Here is a 15578-nt window from a genome sequence, read left to right on the forward strand (position 1 = left end):
TTCTCTACTTATGAAAGAGTCATTTTAGACTTCTCTTATGTTTTCTAGCACCGCGGGTTTTTCCAGCTATAAACCGGTTTCAAACTTAAGTTTAGCGGTGATAGCATTTCCAGAGAGATATATGAAATACCTGGCCTGCATAGCTCTAGGTACCTGCTTGGAGAGGCCAATGGGGGGGAGTTATCAAATTTTTGCTTTTACACTCTCCCCCTTTTAGGATGCTCCTGGGACTTCTATGATGCCAGTGGCAGTTAATGAAACTGTACAATTCTTGTACACATTTTCTTTGTTGCTCTTCTTGGCTGGAGTGCTTTGTGAAAAGAGAAGAGAACTGGTCTGTGAGAACCCTTTCTCGAGGTCTCCTCAAGAACTAGACAACCACTGCGTATGACTCCTATTTCCGTTAGACATATGCAATTAATTACTGTTCTGTCTACGGTACCAGCGTCATCAATCTGGTATTGCCTCTGTTGAAACCTTCATTTGACAGATTTCTGCGGGTGGAGATAGTGTGTATTGCCGTTCGAGACTGAACCCTGGTTGCTGCGAAAAGCCTAAATGCATCCTCATAAGGCAGATTGTGCAAAGGGAATTCAATACTACATCTACAAACTACGATGCACCTTGGAACTGGCGCGGAATTATCCAATTCCTCTCAGTGGACATTGAATACCTACGACCACTTCTACCACTAGAATTTAGCAGACGGGCGTTCGACCACATTGTCTGAGGAGACCTTGTTTGCATTCCATGGATGGAAAATCGAGTTAAGTCTCTTGATGCTCTTATTCGCTCCTCCAGAGATTTAAGGCAACTCAGAATCATATTGAGTTAAGAGTTAAATATTCCCAAAGTCTGAAATGACACAATGAATATTCCCGCTGCTGGTTGCTACACCTATAGGTGTTATTGTCCATTAACAACGACTTCTCAACCTCCCAATCTCCTTTTTCCTTTACAACCTCACAGCTTCACGACTTCACAATCCCACGAATTCCCACAGTTGTCCTCTCGCGCTACAAATATCTCACTCTACTCACATCTCATTACGAAATATACTTTCGTGTTATCAAATCTACTGCTTCTCAAGGACCAACCCGAAGGTAAGCCTTTTTAAAGATATTTACCCCAAATGTGCCTCTTCTCCCTTCAATGCCCCGCTATATCCCTCTTCTATGCTATTCGTCTTAAAATTTACGTGCAACCTCTGCTCCCTCTTTGTTCTCATCCGTCGGATTAAAAGATATCCAAATTCCATTTATCAATCGTTACTGACTTCGTGTCCCAGCTTTCAATCAAACATGCCGTCAAACACGATGTTTGGGACCGATGACGTGGACCGCGTCGAGGCTCCTGTTACCGCTAGGGCATACATTCTCTGTGCCTTTGCGTCCTTTGGAGGTATCCTCTTTGGATATGACTCTGGTTATGTCAACGGAGTCCTGGGCATGGACTATTTCAAGAAGTCCTTTGGGCGCCCTGTTCCCCTGGACGTCGACAAGTCTGGATACAACATTGCAACCTGGCAAAAGTCTCTGATAGTGTCCATCCTCTCCCTGGGAACTTTCATCGGTGCGGTTGCTTCCGGTTCTATCGCTGAGCGCATTGGCCGCCGTTTAACCATTATGATGGCCTGCTTATTGTTTGGCGTCGGTGTCGCGATCCAAGTTGGCGCAACCAAAGTTAATGATCTCGTCGGTGGCCGTCTGGTCGCTGGACTTGGCGTTGGTGCCATCTCTTCCGTTGTCATTCTGTATGTTTCTGAAATCGCTCCCAAGCGGTTCCGCGGTGCCATGGTCTCTATCTATCAGTGGGCCATCACCATAGGCCTTTTGATCGCCGCAGTCATCGACAAGGCAACGGAGAATCTCAACACCCCAGCATCCTACCGCATCCCTATTGGAATACAGCTCATCTGGGCCCTCATTCTTGGTGTCGGCCTTGGCTTCCTTCCTGAATCTCCTCGTTACTTCGTCAAGCAAAAGAAGTACGAACATGCTGCTGCTTCCCTCTCCCGTATCCGTAACCTGCCTGTTGAATCGGAGTATGTTAAAACTGAACTTGCTGAGATTGCTGCCAACTATGAATATGAGTCCAAAATCAGCAGCACCAGCTGGCTTGATTGCTTCAGAGGAGGTCTTCGTCCAAGTGGAAATCTTCGTCGCGTAATCCTGGGCACTGCATTGCAAATGTTCCAACAGCTAACTGGAGTCAACTTTATTTTCTGTGAGTGCTGATAACCTTTCTGTCTTCAACATAAATATCGCCAGAAAATGCTGACCTAATTCCCAACTTCCAGACTACGGTACCACCCTTTAACCCAATTGAACCCAGGAAATGAAACTCATAAAACTAACTACATACTAGGAACTACCTTCTTCCAACAAAGCGGCCTGCAAAACCCCTTTCTCATCTCTATCATCACCAACGTCGTCAACGTCGCATCCACTCCTATCTCCTTCTACACCATCGAGCGCTTCGGTCGCCGCAACCTTCTCATCTGGGGCGCCTTTGCCATGCTCCTTTGTGAATTCATCATTGCTTCTGTCGGCACTGCTCTCCCTGGATCAAACGTAGCCTCCACGTGTCTCATCGTATTCGTCTGTCTCTATATACTGGGATTTGCCTCGACCTGGGGACCGGGCGCTTGGGTGCTGATTGGCGAGATCTTCCCCTTACCAATCCGTGCACGAGGCGTTGCTCTGTCCACCGCCTCTAACTGGCTCTGGAACTACGTAAGTCGTCCCGCTACATTCATGATATTAACAACTACCCTACGAATGCCTGAGCATATGACATATCCACACGAACCACTAACCCAACAACCCGCAGATCCTGGCCCTCGTAACCCCTTACCTCGTTGACGCCGAAAAGGCCAACTTGGGTTCGAAAGTTTTCTTCATCTGGGGTACAACCTGCACTCTCTCCATGCTCTTCTCTTATTTCTTCGTCTACGAGACCAAGGGTCTATCGCTCGAGCAAGTCGATCGCATGTTCGAAGAGAGTAACCCCAGAGTCAGTGGCAAATGGAAGCCCACAGAGACCTTTGCTAGTCGCATGGGCATGATTAGACCTGAGTATGCGCCTACATCTGCACCTGAGCTTACTACAGCACCTGGGCCTATGTCCAACACAGCTGATAGTTCCCCTATTGTGCTTCATCAAGAAGCTACCGAGGTTAAGAATGATGCTGAAATTGAGACTTCCTAAAAGCCCGACTTAGGGTTTTGAGGTTCTGAGGCTATGATATGCGTCTCTGAGTCTCTGAGTATACAAATTGATACATTATACCCCGACTTAGATTCGATTGTTGTCCCCTAATCCAACAAGATTCAATTTATTATGTAGGGGGAACATCATTCTCAGAGACGCGCATCTTCATGCTGACCGCTTTCGCCTCAATTCCTTCCTCCGACTTTATACTTTTGTTTTTTTGTCTTTTGTTTCTTGCTTTTAAGAGAAGAATAAACCCACTTGTATTACTACGAAAAATCACTGTTCCACTGCGCTCATGATGATACGGTATTTTCGAGGATACACACCGCGAAAAGAAATGGAATTTGTTCTGTTCATCAATTGTCGTTTCTTGCTTGCCGTTCCTAATTTCCCAAGTCTGCGATTTTTCCAATTGCTTCTTCCGATTTATTCTTAATGTTTAATTATCTCCCACCCTCCTCCGTGTCGTTACCCCGACTTTAATTCCCCTTTCCCCTTAAAAAAAAAAAAAAAAAAAAAAAAAAAAGGCAAAAGAAGAAAAAATGTCAAAAAGAAAGAAACAAAAAATATTGTTTAATCCTTAGCATGTCCGTTCTCTTTCATTTATTTCTTCTATTTCCCTTTTTCTAACCTTTTCTATTTCCCTACCCCCTCGCTCATACCAGTCAAAATTCTAAAAGCAAAGGGAGGAAAAAAGTGATTTCATGTTTTCATATATTCTACATTCTGTTTCATGCGCGCACGTGTGCACGTTTGTACGTTTGCATGTACCGTCTGCTCCACGTCGTTATGCACTTTTAATTATGGTCGCCTCTAATAACCCCATATCCCCCTCCTCCCGATACAACTTCACACTTCATAAATTCCAAGCTCCTGGCTCCTCGTTTCTTCTTAAAATCCGGAATTGTTTCCACGCATCAGATAACTTTGTCATTTTACCCGGAAAAGGGAACGAAAAGAAGGTATCAGACAAGACAACGTGCTTCAGTTGATCGGTGGGGTTGCACCTCATTTGTAGTTTGCTTTTTTACTTTTAACTTATTGTAGTCTTATTTAATGTGATTTTATGTTTGCAAATGGAAATGAGGGTGATATCGGCGTGGTATTTCCGGAAGTGGATGTTCATATATATCACAGGCATTGGGGGTTGTATTTAGGGTATAGAGGACTAGGGATCAATGAACCAAATCAAGATAGATCTGGACACAAAGGGGAGAAGATTGATATTTGAATCGTACGGAAAATAAGTCTATTCATTCCTTTGATCTTCAGGAATCTATGTATCTATGTATCTTGGCAGGCCGACTGACGTAAAATACTGCTACAGAAACATGAAAAAATTACCATTATTCCTCTCCTGCCATTGCCGGGAATTTCTTAACAAAAAGATCCCATTACTCTCCGCTGCACACTCCTCCTGCCAATACGAATATCATCGAAAAATGTAACGGATATCGTAAATACACCATCCCATCCCACCCCATCCCATCCAACCTAAACAATACAAACCAACCTACCTACTTACCATTCCTCCTTTCCCTCCCCGCCCTCTCAACCAACTTCGTACAAACATCCTTAACATCCTCACCCACCCTCCAACTCATCAACACAACCCCTTGCCGATCCAGAATATCCTTCGCCCTCGCCCATCGCCGCCTCCAGATTTCCTCTCGCTTATTTCGCAGTGTTGCTGCTGTTGGGGCCGTGGGGGCCGGAGTGGGTGATGTCGAGGGGGAGGCGTATAAGTATGACGACGGTAGTGGGCGTGGAGGTGTGTCTGTCCCTTTGCGGGAAGGTGGGGGTGGGGTGGGTGATTGGGAGGAGGGGGATGGGGAGTGGGAGAGGGATATGTTACCATAGCGTTGGTCCTGCGCTGTGGACGCTTTGGAGTGAGATTGAGGTTGGGGTTGGGTGGTTTGGGTCAGCAGCGTGGATTGGCTTGAAGAGGCGCTGTTTGTGCTGCGACGGGGTGGAGGGAGCGGTGGCGGCGGTTGTTTCATAGCTGGACGAGAAGGTGGTGCCTGTTCTGTGGACGGATACGTGGCGGGAGGGTTCTCGTTGGCCCAATATGACCGTGAAGATGGGAGCTGGTTGTATATGTTTGTAATCTTATTCTGGACAATAGCGGCGTAGCTCTCCCCGTTTTCAGCGGATTGTTGATTGTTCAGCGATTGTCTGGTTGAAGAGCGACTTGGCAGAGCTGGTCTGGTAGCCTGAGATGTATCAGTGGAGCAGATAGGAGCAGACGAAGTTTCTGGGTGTCCTTGGGATTGTGAAGATGATAAACTTCGCGGCTTTTCTGGGAGGGGCGGAACGGGCTTTCGTCGGACACTGGATGATGGCGAGTCTTTCTTATCTCCATCCGCTTCGACGGCTCCGCTCCGAAGAGCTGCTGGTTTGGAAGGTCGAATGGGGGGTGCCTGTCGATTATTGGAAGGGGTTTTGGCCAGCTCAGTTTTGTTTATTGGAGCAGGTTCATCTCCAATCCTTAGACCAATGAGATCACTCATTGCTGAGCTAGTTTCATCCTTCGCCTGTTCTTTTCGTTCAAGATAGTTTCGGGGAGGTAAATTTGGGCGTTGGGTCTCAGGCTCACTTGAGCGTTCCGGAAGGGGAGGAGGATCTGAGGTGAGATTTCGGGATAGAGGATTTTCAACATGAGTAAACGATTTATCAAAGAATTTGCTTGTCGGTGGTATCGTTACGTCTCGAATGAATACCCCCAGTATTCTCCCCGGGTTTGCGAGCACTAACTCGGTATATAATTCTAGATCCGCCTCTCCGCTGTCGCCTACAAGGATGAACCGGCGCTCCGGAAAATCAAGCATGATCTTTTCGAGCGTTGGCCTTTTCTTCTCTGTGGTAGGCTCAAATATGCCTTGCAGCATTCCCGAGTATTGTTTCAAGTGAAACGATCCCGGGGGAAGACCGGCCAAACTGAAAAAGCTCTTAAGCAAGGGATATAACTGCCATGGGGAATTCGAAACATAATGTATCCTCACATCCATATCTGCTAATTTTGAATACCACTCATTCACACCATGTACGGTAAGATCTCCAAGATTGCGTACAAAGGTATTCCTGAAGATCTCCTTCGCCCCGCTTGTGATTCCGGAATGCTTTATAGTATCATCGATGTCGCTAATCAAACTAATTCCTGTTGGTTCGATGATTCTCACCTCCTCCGTAGCGGATAGGTTTTCGGAAGCCAGCACCCTAGTATGAGTGGGGACGAAGTCAAGGGCTGCACGAACTGAGAAGTGTCCGCCATCATTAGTACAAACTGTCCGTGACTGGCTGTTTTTTTCATTATAAAAGAAGACCGTAATCGGCACATTGTTGATGGGGTTGTTCAAAAAGGGTTGTAGCCGTTCCATTAGTTGCGCATTTGCGGCGGCTATTTCTTCATTGGTGTTGTAATATGAATTTTGTTCCACTTCAGCTCTAGAAGGTGCGGCATCCCGTCCAGAACCGGCGCGCCATTCCGGATCCGTGTCCCTCTGAGTCCTATTAATGATCGATTGTTCCTGTTTTTCGACCAAAGCTTCCTCAGTCAGGGATGTGTGCGTTGGCTTGCTCTCCAGAGTAGAAATATTGGGAGCCGGTATCCCACTCAACCGTCTAGCTAGGGAGATCAAGATACGATTCCTCCTATTCATTGGTCCCCGATGAGGCGCAAATATCCATCCTCTCACATCGACATCCACAATCGCATTATCCATCTCATATTCCTCCCACTCCCGTCTCCAATACTCCATATTCCCAGTCGACTGCAGATCGTCAGGGTCCGTCCACAACGATGACTCCTGACCCAAATCCCTATAATCAACCTCCGGAACTTTTCTCACATGCCTTCGTCCATAACTAGGAAACACAATCATTTGCTCATCTGCATATCTTATCGTCTCGACATCCGGAAATCCACGGGGCACGTCCCGCATATCGTCGTCATAATCCTGATTCCACTGTGTCCAATGTGCCGAATAGGACTGGCGAAGCTCATTCGCTGCCTTCAAGTAGCCGTAAATTTTCTTCCTGCGAGCTCCACGCTCTCGACCACCACCCTCTTGTCCATATCCATATCCATATCCGGAACCAGCTTCACTTGAAGGATCATCCCGGTACGGGCCTGAAGGCCCAGACTGTGGTGTCATCATCCGGTCACCTCTCTCGACATTCCTCAAATGCCGGCTAATGGCACCCAGAATGCGACTGTGTCTATGGTAATCAAAAACAATATGGGCACAGGCACGGTCCGTCGTTGCTCCTCTCCTTCTATGTCCCGGTCCAGTTCCCTTCCTCGATTTTGAGAGCAGAAACGAGAGTAGCCCAGGCTGCCTTTTATTTCCCGATGTCCTAGCAGTGGTAGGACTATAGGATGGGTCGTTGTGATGCTTGTGTCTGTGCTTAAGCTGTCGCCTATTAGCAATCGCCCGATAGACGCGAAGATGGGCTCGCTGACGAAAGGACGGAAATACGTCGTGTCGAAGGTCTAGGAATCTGGTCCAAATACGATTGCGGGTATGTGGGATGAGATATCGGAGAAAAGAGAATGTGGTACGGAGTCTCAGGCCAGGCTTGGCCGTATGAAACCGCAAACGGAGGAAAGATGGAGGAGCCAGAACGAGGGAAGTTTCGAGTAACAGGTAGAGGTGAAAGAGCTTGGTTATGGGATGTATGTAAATGTACTCTAAGTTGTCGATGTTGGCAATGTGTCTGAGATCGATCGTCAGTCGTAGAACCCAGTGGCTTTGGAGAAGAAACAACAGAGCGATCACATGATAAAAATGAGAGGAAAGGTATGATGCAGCACAATCAGTCAGTCAATATGTTCGAAAATCTTCTTGTGGGCATTTCTGCCTGTTATTGTTTCGCCGTGTGCTGGAACTTGGGCTTTGTTGATAAAAAGAGCATTAGTAACTACGTAGGTCACCCGATATTTATGAAGTCAAGCCGCCAAGCCGACAGCAAAATGGCAAATGAGGATATGCATTATTTGTAGTACATATAAGAGTCAAAATAGTAATCAGATGATAAGAGGATCTATTTGAATATTCTGGAATTATACTTTTTTCATTTGTATTGACAATGTTAACGGCCTGATAATCATCTGTACATCCGTAGAGCCCGTGTAATAACGCCTTGCTTGTGTGCTTTACAAGGCTTGCCATGACCCCCTAACATATAGCTAACTAGCTAAAATTTATATTACACAATAATTCCTTGATAAAAATGTAAAAGTCATTTGCCATTTCAAGCTTGCCATGAAGACACATCCTCCGCATTAGTCGACCTTCTTCCTCCTCGTCCTCAGCGAACGAGTAGTCTGCGTTTCCGCAGCAGAGAGAGGAGCGGCAGTCCCCTCTTCACCGCCAGAGGATTTGATACTAGTCTCCTTAGCCCTCCGTCGATTCGCCGCAGCTGGCTGTTCCACAGCAGCCTTCGCATATGGGGTATCAGTATCCTTAGCCGATCTCCATCTTTTCCGTGGTGGCGCAGAGGCCGTAGTTAGCACGGGGCTTCCGCTGCTCTTCGTCACGATTGCCTCTGCAATCCCGAGAGAAGTTGTGCATTTTTCTGGATATAACCACTGCTCCATGCCGGGAGGCCAGTACACGCGACCTTCTGGTCCGCCCATGCCAACCTCCTCCTCCGGGATAGTTGTCAATATTTCATCATCATCTTCTTCTTCTTCTTCTTCTTCTTCTTCTTCTTCTTCTTCTTCTTCTTCTTCTTCTTCTTCATTATCCAATTCAACACTGGATTTTTGCTGCGTGGAAGATGCCTTCTTCCGCATCGCCTTCTTCTTCCCATTCCCATTGCCACCGCGCTTAACTTTATTATCATCCGATCGCGTGAAAGGGATGATATCATTAATCTTCTCAAAGCCCGGGAGCTTGTATATTCTCATAAGCTCAAAGACAGCCTGCTCCTTATCCTTAGCTTCAATCATCAAGTCCATGGTAGGGTCACAAGGCGGTAGCATCTGCACACGGGAGTTATGTTTGCGGCGTTGCGCTTTCGTAAGCGCCCCCGGAGTCGGTTCTGAATAATGCATTTTCTGTGTGATGCCTTTCCTGGACCACGTAGCCGATATGCACCTGTAGAGACTCATGATACCCAACGTTCCCTCCCGGATCTTGTCCGCGTCAAAATTGATATTGTGATGGTGATAATCGAGCACGAGGGGAATATTCAACTCCTCGCAGATAGGTAGTAGGTCATGGACGGTCCAGCTCACATCGTCGTTTTCCAGAACAAGGCGGTTCTTAATATCTGTTGATAGCGTCTTATAGTTTTGCCGAAAACGATCAAGCGTAGCCTGCTTATCGCCAAAGACGCCGCCCATGTGTAAAATCATGACGGCATCGCGATCCTGTTGTGGTGGTAATTTCAGTAATCGCAACATCTCAGCATGGTATTCGAGATCCCGGACAGAGTTCTCTATCACACTCGAGCGCGGTGAAGCTAATTGCGTATACTGTTTAATAGTCAAATCAAGACAATTAGTACAATTCCAAAAGTCAAGATAATCTGAAAGGAAAATTTCATCACATACCTGTCCTGGATGAACAGTCAACCGGTGCTTGAACTCTGCTGCAACCCTCCCAACTTCCGCCAACACATCCGCCGCAAACGGTTCCAGGCTATATCCATGCTCCGCATGGCTCGCGAACGGAAACATCTCACTCGAAAGGCGCATGAATTTTATGCCGTAGCGCTCATTCCAATGTAGAATCTTTACAATATCCCGCGCATTCGCGAGACCAAGGGCTTGTACGTATGCTATTCCGCGCTCCACATCGGGCGGCTGGGTCAGGTCAGGCCTGTTTTTCGTCCGGTGGGGAGGCTGCGAGGCATCCTGGAGAGGGTGGCGGTTTTCGAGAATTGAGGAGATGCGACAGGTGCGTGCGCAGAATATGGGGGGATTAGAGGTGCGCAGATAGGTGTTTAAGCAGGCCTAGGGTTTTGTTCAGCGCGATGAGGAGAGGCATGGGATAGGTTCTCTGCTTTGAGTGCTTAACAGTAGTTACTAACATATCCCAATCGGCCTTTCCATGGTAGTGGTAGATAGCCGCTATTTATTGGAGGAGGCCGCGATAGCGCTTTTTTGACCTCCTCTTTGTCAGCGAGGACGTCAACATTGACCTCTGGATCAAAGATTCCAGCGGTAGAGTTCTTGCGGGTATCTGTTAATAGGCATTTCGGTTTGGAAACAGGGATTTCAGTATGAATTGGCGCATTTGGGGGCAATGGGCTGGACATGGTTGGTTCAATGGAATCAATTGATGGGTCCTGAGCAGCCAAAGATGGTTTTGCTAGTGCAGCCATCTGCGCAGCTCGATCGACAGTAGGTAGAGTTGAAATATTGTCTCTCCGCTCACTAAATTTCAGGGAGGGCGTCTTATGCTGAATTTTTGATGTATGCGACGCATGGGAAAGGGTTTGCGACGGTGGGGTACGACCATATTTGGTTGCGAGAACGTGGAGATTGAATTGGCTTGGGCGAGAATTGAGAGAGGGATGGAGTAATTGTCTAACAGGAATATGGATTTGAAGAGCATGCTTTAAATGCAGGGCTGCAAACCCGGGCATGATCCATATGAATAATTTGAGCTCATGTCATGAACGTGGCTTATCGCATGTTGGATCAGTCTCTAATTTGGTCATTACAAAGTTGGATAGGGCTGGATAGAGTTACGGCTCGTTCGCGTCTAGTTAGTTAGTTACCGCTAAATAACGTTAAATATTGAAATGATTAGGTAAAATTAGCCATTAACTTTCCCATTGTTGAGCCAAAACAACAGGAATAATACTCCGCAGTTAGCTACTCATCTGGGCTTATTCCCACCCAACCACCAATCATGCAGGGTTGGTCTTGGTGGTTGCTGTATGATTCTGCCAATACAAACCCAGCAATATCAAGGAACTTTCCTGTGTTTTAGCTGCAGCATTCCTAACTTATTCTAGTTACTCTATTTGCGGGGCGCATTGTTGAGGCTGTATTTGGACCAATGTCGGTCCTAGCGCTAGACTCATATAACCCTTCAACAAAGCTTCTTGAGTCATGGCAACGTTTTTAGGCGGCCACACGCCCACCCTGCGTTTGTTACGAGAACGCAACTGCTGCTCCCCTCTTAATTCCAGCATCTCAAGAACCTCAATACCCGCATGGTATTCATCGGTGGTCTCCAAAGTATCACGCAAGTGCTAGCATTCTGAGCATACTCTTCATACAGTCCAGTGTTTGAAAAGACAGAAGATTGACAAAAATAATTGGCCAATTTCATGTTCTTGCGATAATTTGTCAAAGATTTGGTTAACCAGGAGCGCGTCAAGGGAGTTGGACCGAAGAAACCTAGGGTCAAGCCCGTCACAAAAGCTTTACCCACCAGCCTCTACACAGTGGAGGAATCGGGGTAAAGCTTGTCAGTTCTCCTCTGACTTCCCTTGCAACCGTTCGTCTGACCATTTTAGCTCAGATAAGGAGGTTTTCTAGGCTTGGTGGGCCTGACCTGTTAGAGTTTTAGAAATATTGTATGAAAGCAATCGTAACGCCATGCACACCACATCCATGCTGATAAATTTAGTACCCGAACCCCGAGACTTTCCTTAATCAAATGAGTTCAGGCAGAGCTTCCCGTGTAAAGCGACGTGCAGGGCCTTCTCCGCCCTCTAAGACCCCAGACACCAAAAAAAACACGAAAACCACAAATACTACCAGACATAGTTAAAATTTTCAGCAGAATCTCGTTGACCTCCAAATATATCCACTGGAGTATAGGTATCGGGATGGTCGGAAGTCATCGAAACCGGATAACTGGACTGAGATCCATGAAATTCTGTTACAAACACCAGTTTCACTTTCACCTTCAGAGTTTTCAAAAACTGTTTTGGAGAATTCAGGGAGCAAGATGCACATGCATCTAAGGAGAACCCGGTTAAATTTCAGTGGTTCTCTGTCTTGATGGTGATGTTGACGACCCTAAATGTGTTGGAGGGGACTATCCATTTGGTAAACTTGCACCTCTCACAGATGGATCTTTGGCTAATACAGATCATTTCTATGGTGCCCGTCCTGAGCAGCTCAATCGCCAAATTCTCCATGATTTAAACAATCATATTAATCCATCAACTCAAGATGATCTTCCGATGATCCCAAATTTCGTCCTGGAGGCAAAAGGCCCGGATAGATCTTTAGCGGTGGCTCTGCACCAAGCTTGCCATGATGGCGTACTGGGAGCTCGGGACATGTACCGTCTTCGATTATGCTAACAAAGGAGCCAAACTATGATAACAATGCCTAGGCCCTAACATCTATTTATCACGGGTCAACTCAAAATGTATACCACTAATCTGGTCAGATCAGAAGATCTAGACACTGGCTCTTGATATATCATGATGACCCAACCCAATGGCTGGTCGATGACCAGTGATCCGGAAACGCTTCGACAAGGAACACCCGTGTACCAGAATGCTCGAAACCAAGCCAAGGAGAAGAGAGATGAATTTATTAGATTGGCAAATGAATCCAATCATTTGGCTGAATTGCACCGTTCCGCCTTAACCAATAAACGCAACGCCCGACTCATCGGATGGCTCCGACATACTACGTCACATGACCACCAGACGTTCATACGGACCGTCGCAACCCCAGTGTTAACCTTTGAGGAAGAAAGAGTCTCTTTTAATGACACAAAGTACCCAAAAGCAAGGGTCAGCGCTAGTTTCCCCTTTAACATAGTTGGCGATGCGACCAAACTTGGCGAAATTAGCAGTCAACCAAACTGAAGAAAAATTTCACACCTTGGCCTTTTTACCATGAATTGGTGTAACTAGGAATCAACCATCTGTGAAGCGGTCAGATTGCGTAACGGTTACCTTGAACTAGAAATTCAGGATGAGTTTTGATCTGCTCGTTTTCTGCAGAGAGACAGTCCATTTCATAGCAGAGTGGGGGAGGGGGGAAATTGTAAACCCCTCTACTGATAATGCTACGACCAATTTGTGTCTTTCTATCATCCAGTAGTTTCTGTGAGATATTCTTACATATCCTCTTCTGGAGCAAATATTAGCGACTTCCAACCTTTCCCTCTCTGCTTCTGCTTTCATGCGTACAGTTCTCTGACAGATTAGTGTGTGAAGATCACTGGATACTTTCATTGACTGGTTAACTCGAGTGGCCAAAACTTGTACCCGCCACTCCCGCAGGGTTGACTCAATAAGCGCCCGGAGAGTGGGGTGTAACTATAGGGGCGTTATTGTGGGAAACTTGTGAATAATGAGCGCAATTATTTCATATCCCTGCGCCCCATGGAAGTGTTAGCTCATGTTCCACTCCATCGGCTCAATCAATATACCTCTATCACAACTCCTTAGAATTCCTGGTCTGCCTGGCGGCGATCATAATTAAGATCAATCTTCCAGCAGGTCAACTTTATCTCCGAGGCCTACGCAAACGAGTTCAAAACCCAGCTGGGTCATATTGAGCCGTTGGCTCTTCTTGTTCCCGCTTATTGCTCATGCCGGGTAGCTTGACCGTAGACGTGAATTGAAAATATACTAATCTCTTATTGTCAATGGGTAATTTCGGCAGATGGCTGACCCATTTATATGGAAACGCGCTTCAATTTTACCGAAAATGAAACCAAGTTAGTTAAACAGACCGGCAGCAGCTGATTTTTTTTTTTTTTTTTTTCCCACCACAAACTAGCTGCGGACCTCAGTGCGGGTAAATATGTCGTTAGCCGCGATCCCGGGCATGGTGGGAACTTTTGGTTTGCCAATCCTTTTGCCAAGGTGATGTTTGAGCTTATGGGAAATTGGGGATAAAGATAATAGCAACAAAAATAGAACATGTGGATTCCCCCTGAAACTCCTCAGCAGTTATTAGTTATTCACATGAAAGTTTCATATTCATTCTTCCTTGTAACAAATCGGAAATTTGCAGTCGTCACGGTTAACTCTCCTTTTCGGCTAATTAATTTGTACAAAGTTTCATTCCCCTTTCCTTTCAAAGGGGAAAAAAAAAATGAAAAATGAAAAATATTCACCCTTTACCTGACTGCAGTATATTAATTTTTGTTTTGAATCTGACAAAAAGCAAAGAGTCACATGAAGTTAATTTCATTTACATATTTTGCCACAGGTTGAGCAGTTTATTTGGTATTTTTCCTCACTCATTTTAAACTGTAAGAAATGTACAATATTTAAGTTTCTGGATCGGAATACCGTATCCCCCAGTCAGAGGCGATGTTGGCAGCGGGGACGCAGCCCACATGCACCGTCTGTAGGGCGCAAGTGACGAGGATGAGTGTCCAGAAGACGATTTGGCACAAGGAGCCGTGGGATAATTGATATAGTTTGTTCATTGGACGAGGGGGATAGCGATAGGGTGGAGGAAACGATTCGACCAACCAGGAGTTGTTTTAGAAATAAAATGCCAGGACAAAAAATATGCGGAGAGGAAGGTTTGGGAAGATGAATAAACAAAATAACTATCCATGGATTGCAAGCTGAAGAGGCACAGCAGACGTGGCGCGAACGAACGAACGAACAGACAGACAGAAGGGAAGGGAAAAACATCAGAAGATCTTAGCACTCCGCATCAAGCCACATCGCAATCATCAAGATATCAAGATACCAAGATACCAAGATATCAAGATCTTCTCCGCAGACGACTCGAGATCGACAACACCGTCCGCAGTCACGAGACAAGGCCGTTCCTAGGCCGTTCCTGGGGCCTGAAGGTGTGTGTCAGCGTCATGATTCCTACCGTTCCCGTCGCGCCCCAGTACCATACCGATACGTACTGCATCCGGCACATTCAGTCAGCCCCAGCCAATGGCCGCAAGCTCCCACGCACCCCCCAGCGGCGTACCGTACGCGTAAATACCTGAATGCTCAGCCCCCAAAACCTTGTATCCGCCCAGACCGCGTATCTCAGCCGCCAACCTTATTACTAAGGCTCCAACGCTGCTGGCAACGAAACCTTTGATTAAGGCCCTTGTTACGAGACAAACTTTTTTTCTTCCTCTTTCTGTTACCCCTTCTTGAACTCTGCTCCATTTCTTCAACGCCGGTCCGCTGGTTGTCTGTGTGCGTCTGCCATCTCTCGCACTCATGGCTGGCCACTGGACGGGATAGTCCTGCAATTTATTTTGGTTGGTTACCATTTGCCTTCCCCCCCCCCCCCTTTCCCGGAGATCAGGGTAATTTGCCGCTTCACGCCCCTTTCGGTCTCCTCCCCCCCCCCCCTTCGTCGACTCCCTACCCCTGAGTGCTCGGCTCGGTGCAATATCAACAACCTCGACTTGAAACTGCAGGCCGGAATACTGCTGGGAATCGTCTTTGTTAGGCAT

At 46.6% G+C, this 15578-nt stretch overlaps 5 protein-coding genes across 5 annotated transcripts; 3 read left to right on the top strand and 2 right to left on the bottom strand.

The window, feature by feature from the left end:
- Positions 1-1301: 1301 nt before the first annotated feature.
- PAAG_04406 (low-affinity glucose transporter HXT1) lies at positions 1302-3210 on the top strand (the record flags this gene model as incomplete). The annotated part of the gene is made up of 4 exons (XM_015845265.1): positions 1302-2226; positions 2300-2305; positions 2368-2735; positions 2833-3210. The coding sequence occupies 4 exons, from the start codon at positions 1302-1304 to the stop codon at positions 3208-3210; spliced, it is 1677 nt and encodes a 558-aa protein (XP_015699491.1).
- Positions 3211-4733: 1523 nt separating this feature from the next.
- PAAG_04407 (hypothetical protein) lies at positions 4734-8400 on the bottom strand (the record flags this gene model as incomplete). The annotated part of the gene is made up of 2 exons (XM_015845266.1): positions 4734-7932; positions 8333-8400. 2 exons carry the CDS (start codon positions 8398-8400, stop codon positions 4734-4736), a joined length of 3267 nt encoding a protein of 1088 aa, XP_015699492.1.
- Positions 8401-8500: 100 nt separating this feature from the next.
- PAAG_04408 (UV DNA damage endonuclease) lies at positions 8501-10812 on the bottom strand (the record flags this gene model as incomplete). The annotated part of the gene is made up of 3 exons (XM_015845267.1): positions 8501-9697; positions 9776-10177; positions 10255-10812. 3 exons carry the CDS (start codon positions 10810-10812, stop codon positions 8501-8503), a joined length of 2157 nt encoding a protein of 718 aa, XP_015699493.1.
- A 1806-nt stretch (positions 10813-12618) lies between these two features.
- PAAG_04410 (hypothetical protein) lies at positions 12619-13128 on the top strand (the record flags this gene model as incomplete). Its single annotated transcript, XM_002793454.2, has 2 exons — positions 12619-12933; positions 13057-13128. The coding sequence occupies 2 exons, from the start codon at positions 12619-12621 to the stop codon at positions 13126-13128; spliced, it is 387 nt and encodes a 128-aa protein (XP_002793500.2).
- Positions 13129-14720: 1592 nt separating this feature from the next.
- Positions 14721-15116, top strand: PAAG_04411 (hypothetical protein; the record flags this gene model as incomplete). The annotated part of the gene is made up of 1 exon (XM_002793455.1): positions 14721-15116. One exon carries the CDS (start codon positions 14721-14723, stop codon positions 15114-15116), a length of 396 nt encoding a protein of 131 aa, XP_002793501.1.
- Positions 15117-15578: the final 462 nt, after the last annotated feature.

The sequence above is a fragment of the Paracoccidioides lutzii genome (assembly GCF_000150705.2).
Source record: "Paracoccidioides lutzii Pb01 unplaced genomic scaffold supercont2.11, whole genome shotgun sequence".
NCBI classification, from domain to species: Eukaryota; Fungi; Ascomycota; class Eurotiomycetes; order Onygenales; family Ajellomycetaceae; genus Paracoccidioides; species Paracoccidioides lutzii.